General features: G+C 34.7%; 1 protein-coding gene across 1 annotated transcript; it reads right to left on the reverse strand.

The window, feature by feature from the left end:
* Positions 1-1,947: 1,947 nt before the first annotated feature.
* LOC133829444 (UPF0481 protein At3g47200) lies at positions 1,948-3,517 on the reverse strand. Its single transcript, XM_062259178.1, has one exon. It carries the CDS (start codon positions 3,405-3,407, stop codon positions 2,070-2,072), a length of 1,338 nt encoding a protein of 445 aa, XP_062115162.1. The 5' UTR covers positions 3,408-3,517; the 3' UTR covers positions 1,948-2,069.
* Between the last annotated feature and the right edge of the window lie 2,560 nt (positions 3,518-6,077).

A 6,077-nucleotide genomic window follows, 5' to 3' on the forward strand; every position in this document is an offset into this window, starting at 1 on the left:
CTCTCTGGCTAAACAGATTCACACACATACCGTTTAATAGCTCTCCATGAAAGCACCAAATTGTTGACGTCGTTTTTCGTAAACTTAAAAAGTAGAGCAATTAAACAGTAAAATATTGATGCAAATGAATGAAGAAGAATTCTAGGGGTTTTTTTCGTGGTTTAGCAGTGAACTCTGCCTAGTCCACGAGTCTATGTTATTAAGACTTGGGAGTTTTCTGGAAACTTTTCAGAGAAGAGTTGCCTAGAGTTTTATCTCTAAAAATCAGAAAATCGGTCCCTTACAAATGGTGTTTCCTTCTCTATTTATAGAGAAGGTTGCAAAATTCATTCCCACATATTTTGGGAAGATATTATGCAAATTAATTAAGATAATGTTATTTAATGCATTATTTTCTTTATACACGGAAACGTCTCATGAAGATCGGGAAAAGATAACAGATTAAATGATATCCCTTAAAAATTGGGATTATACAACAATCAACATGTTCACACGTAACTGATCATCCCAAATGATTCATCCAATCTTCGAGATCATCAATTAGCATTGCACTTGCTGAGACTATGAGTCAACCACGAGCTTGTCACCTAACTTTGCGCTATGTTCGGAACAAATAGATGTTGTCGATGCTGTCACATCCGAGCTAGTACTTTCCGAGCTCGTTACAACTCGCCTGAAGCAATCATGGAAAAATATATTCATGCGTCATACCATGACCATTGCGAGCTCAGAGCACACTCGAGGCTACACATTCTCGAGGTCGTTGTTTACTTCCAAGAGGTCCGACGGTTGAACCATATGACGATCGTATATGTTTCGAGCTCACACCTGTCGAGCCCAGTTTTCAAGGCCATAACTTCTTATCTCGAAATCTGGGTGTAACAATAATTTAAATTATTAAATCATATTTATTTAAAAATTATAGAGCCATACATATCATTTTTTTATCTTATACATTTGTGTAATAGTTTTATTTATCAAGTAATTGGATCTATTTTTCTTAATCAATTTCACCGAAAGACATTGCGAGATACATTAGAAACTAAAAAATAATTAATACATATTACTCTACACTATGACTTTTTCTATTATTATTTTATTCTATTATTAATTTCTTATTAAATATTATTGTAAATTATATATATTTGTCATGTAACGATATAAGTATATATTTATGTCAATGTTGTGTTTAGATGTCATATGTGTATAAATTATTGATATAAATGTTTATATATATTATAGATCTGTAATTCATTCTATTTTATATATATATATATTTAAAATGAAACAGTTTTTATTAAAATTATAGAGAATATTTTGCCTTAATTTTTTTTAATACATTTATGTCACACATGTTTGTTTATGTATTTTTATTTATTTTTATGATATTTTTTATTTATTTAAAATTTATATGATAATAAAAATAAATACATATTTGAATAAGCATATTTATAACTTTAAAACTAATTAAACGTGCATTGCATGTTGCTTTTAACTAGTACTACTAAAAGCTGGAACATCAATTACACGATTAAGTAAGTAATTTGAAATAATTCGCTAATTTCTCAAATTATGTTCTATCTCGAAATCTTTTTTTTCTTTGTTGAGACAAATGCTTTTATCTCAACTTTAGCATTTCTAAACTTTCAAATTTATATACCTATGCTACCATATCATGAATGAACTACATTTTGACTCTTTTCCTATTCCATGCAAAAAAATAATAATAATAATGGTATACATGCAAGTTATAAAATATCTCAAAATATGTCTGCTCCACATCAATTTTAAAATGTGAGTTGTTAACTTATTATTATATATATACATATATTATATATATTTATACATTATTGCCTTGCTAAAACATATTAGTTGATCATGACGTATAGGTACGTGCTAAACAATATTTTATGATTCCATTTCCAGCAAAACAAAAAAAAATTATGGTTCCATTTAATAACTTTTTTACTATATCCTTATTTTATTATCTGAATAAAATAACAATAATTTGTATTAAGATATACATATATAAGCTACAATATTGAGATATATGTATATATGTGTTCTGATTAGGGTTTATAAAAGCTATAAACAGTGTAAACAGTTTGAGCAACAGTCAGAAGAAGTAATACTAGAGCAGCGAAAGCTGAAATAAAAGACCAAGGAGTATCAAAGTAAGTGTACTTAAAACCAGCCCACTGAACATGCCAACTATTCCGATAATACTGATACACATCATCAAACAAATCCGCCAAATAACACATATCGATATCAAACGCAACGTCTTTTCCCATATTGTTGATAAAACGCGCCACTTCACCGTCGTTTCCGTAACAATTCTCCATTATGTTCCGATCGCACAAGAACTCCACGTCCCTGTACGTGTTCACCAAACAATCCAACAATGTTGCGTATGTTGTGAAGTGTTTCGTACACGACTTATGGCACTGCTCGAACGACACGCAGTTTAGCAAAAACGACGTCGTGAAATCGTCGATTGTTATCGGCGGCATCTCTATCACTCCGCCTTGGAATTTCACCGAGAGAAATGTGTCCTCCTCCGTCGCTCGAAGATTGATTCCGGCTCGGCGTAGCTTCGACACACAGTGGATTATGTGAGCCGGTGTCTTTCGTCTGCTACGCGGCTCCGGGTGACTCCGCGGGATCAGACTCAGTCGAATTAGATCGAGTAGGTGGCGAGGTTTTAGATCTTGATGCTTCTCGATCACTCCTTCTGGTCTCTGCGTCGCGTTGTCGAAGAATTGTAGAGCTAAGAGAGTTAGACCAGGTTCTTTCGATTTCGATTCGGAGATCTCGAAGAGCTTTTCGAGGATGAAGAAAGGGATCTGGTTCTCGAGACGAAGGAAATCTCTGTAAAAAAAGGGGATTATCCAAGCCATGGAGAGAATCGGATCGTCAGGTTCGAACAGGACCAGATTTGCTGCTTTTCTCAGCAATTCGATGATGAAACAGCCATCTAGGACCATCATTTCGGCAAACTCGTCGGAGTTTAGGTGAATCGTCTCGGAGTAACACTCTCTAGCTTTTTCTTCAAGCTCAGCCATGGCGATCAGGTAATCCTCCAACTTTAAGCCTCTGGTTTTTTCTGTTCTCGCTAGTAAAGAACCAAGGTACCGCCACTTATGCTCGTCGATCATTTTCAATTGAGGGTCACCACGGTGGTAAGGTCCGATGGAGACGATGTGAGGCTGGTAGATCTTGCCGTTGACTTCTATTAAGCTCTTAGGGACTCTAAAAATGGAGCAGGAGGCTTTCCCGGCGCCATTGCTGAGTATCCGCGGAGGCTCAGAGATCTTCTGGTTCATCAGAAGCACACGATCTTTACTCACCTCTGGAATTTTGATGGCGAAGTTGATTTCTTCGGTTGATGAGTTATTCTCATCCATTGATTTCAGCAACGTTTCAGGATTTTTGGTTCTGTAGAAAATAGATTTTTGGTGCAATGATATTATGGTGGGAAGAGAAATGTCACATGACCCATAATAGTTGTTGAGGTAACATACATAAAATAATAATAACAATAAAACACAACAACAAGTCAACAAAGAAAAATGTTCACGTAGTTGGTCTATGCCAAGTCATGATATTACAAATAGAGTGTTGGTCGATCTTTTGTCTTTGTAGCTCTAGGGTGTCCATTCTCTGTTTGTCTCCCCTGCCCAGGTGTCCTTTACCATGCACTTATATATAAGACTTCGTTTGGAGTAAAGTTGAAAGAAGGGAATAAAATTCAGACAGACTGGAAAAATACAACAAAATATATATCTACAAAAAGAAAAAAAAATAATAAAAATAATGAAAAAAATTGTATGCTTCTTTTTTTACAGAATAAACATAATGAACTAACAATTGTACGTATAATATATATTTCAAGCTTCAAAATTTTTATTTTTTTCATTTTTTTTCTTATATTTTTTAGATGAATAATAAGGATGCATTCTATTAAAACCATATTTAAATTAATTAAAATATATTAAATTTAATTATTTTTTTATAAAAAAACTCTTAAATTAAAGTATTAACTTTAAATTGAAAGTTTTCTATCTAATAGAAAACCCTCGCTGCCAAACACTACAAGGGCTCTACGGACTGTTATTTTCTTTGCCTTCTTTCGGTTAGGGGCACTGTCGACATTGTCCCTTATGCCGTTCAGGATCTGGCCGAGAGGGGCGAGGTTTGTTTATTTAGTAGTCCGGTTGGATTTCTTTAGGTTTCGATCGGTCTGTCCAGGCGGTGAGGGCTACAACATGACAGGGCATATGTGGTAATATCAGGGCTTCACCGATGGGTTTCCAAATCTCAACCATCCTCGATGTGTGCCCCATCACTGACACGATCTGATGCAAGAAGAACCGGGGGGGGATCCAAGTATCCATTCGTTGGAGACTCGAGGTTACCCTTCTTGGAGTTGTGGGATGGACTCAGCTACATGGGACTGGGGTCTTGGTATGGCTGACTGGATCTATGGGGGATTTTGGTTTATTTTTGCATTTGCATTTTGGTTTATTTTTTGTGTTGTTCGGGTTTTAGTTTATTTAGTTTTTTCAATAATGGTGTCTATCACTGATCATGTTACTACCTTACTAATAGAGTTAGTAACTTTGTGGCGGTGTTTCTCCACGTGGTTGCTTTGTAGAGCCATTATGTGTGCTTAGTTTGGATATTTCTTTGTTGGATCTCTTTCAGATGGTTGTTCACCCCTTTATTTCGTACTCATCCAATCAGATGCATTGGTGTTCATGGAATTTGTGGATCATTGTTTTATTTTCAATAATAGTATCTTGATTGCTTTCAGGTCTTCAGCTATTATTGGGGTTGTTATATCTTTGATAGCGAAGTTGTAAGTGACTTGATATACCTAGGTTGGTCATCTGAATTAGCTTTATAAAAAATTTGACTTGTTATGTACATTGTTGGATTGACTCTAATATTGAAATTTGCCTATTGTCTTAAAATATATATATATATATATAAAGGGGATGACTACTCTACATCTACTAAAGTGGCAGTACCGGTGCATATCCCTTTTCTAATTTTGACACGCGAAAAAAGTTATAATCTCAATATTTTTATATGACGTTGTATACTGCAGTTATTTGTAATATCCCACAAATTTAAAAAAAAATTGAATAATTCACTACAAAAAACGAGACTTTTGCCTGCGCAAATTGCGCTGGCAAAAGTGAGGTTTTGCGCCGGCAAAACCTAGGTAGTTTTTGCCGACGCAATTTTGCACCGGCAAAGGACCGCGACGTACCCCCGTCGCTAATTTCACTTTTACCGACGCAAATGTAATGCGCCGGCAATGGTATCTTTTGGCGACGAAAAAATACGCCGGGAAAAATAAGGATGCGCCGGCAAAATTTTTTGCCACGTTGTTGTGGAAAACACTTTTAGTGACGCGAAAATGTTTCGGCAAAAGTTGACTCTTTTAGTGGCGCATTTTTGCGCCGGGAAAGGTGTATATATGCAGTGAGGACTGAAACTTTTGCCGACGTAATTTTGCGCCGGTAAAAGTATTTTTTAAATAATATTTTTGATTAAATTACTAATTTTATTTTTAATATATTAATATTAATTAATAATTTTCGATTTTAATATATTAATAATTATTTAATTTTTTAGTAATATTATTTAATTAGAAATAAAATTAAAATTTTATAAATAAATAAATAAATAAAAATTACAACTATTAATATTTATTGTCTCCACAAAACATGAAAATATAAAAGTAGTTTAGTAAAATAAATGTCTCATAAATTAAACTATAAATAAAAAAAAAAAAACTTCTACAAATGAGTACTGCCCGCCTCATCATCCCCGCCCCCGTCAGCATCATCGTCCTCGTCCAGATCCTAGTCTAGTAAGTCAACTGTAAAACCAGGAGCCAATTCACCAACCTACTTCAACAAAGCACTGAGCAGGAGATCTTGACGCCGTTGACGACTCTCAAGTTTGGTATTATGCTTTTTTAGGTTATGATTTTCTAGCATAATGTCCTCAGTTCGCTGTAAAAGGCTGTCCATTTCAGGTGGCAATTGCCCGGACATTTGAGA

Source organism: Humulus lupulus, chromosome 4 (genome assembly GCF_963169125.1).
Source record: "Humulus lupulus chromosome 4, drHumLupu1.1, whole genome shotgun sequence".
Classification (NCBI taxonomy): domain Eukaryota; kingdom Viridiplantae; phylum Streptophyta; class Magnoliopsida; order Rosales; family Cannabaceae; genus Humulus; species Humulus lupulus.

Coding starts and splice junctions, on each gene's coding strand:
- LOC133829444 (XM_062259178.1), bottom strand. CDS start 3,407: ATGGATGAGAATAACTCATCAACCGAAGAAATCAACTTCGCCATCAAA.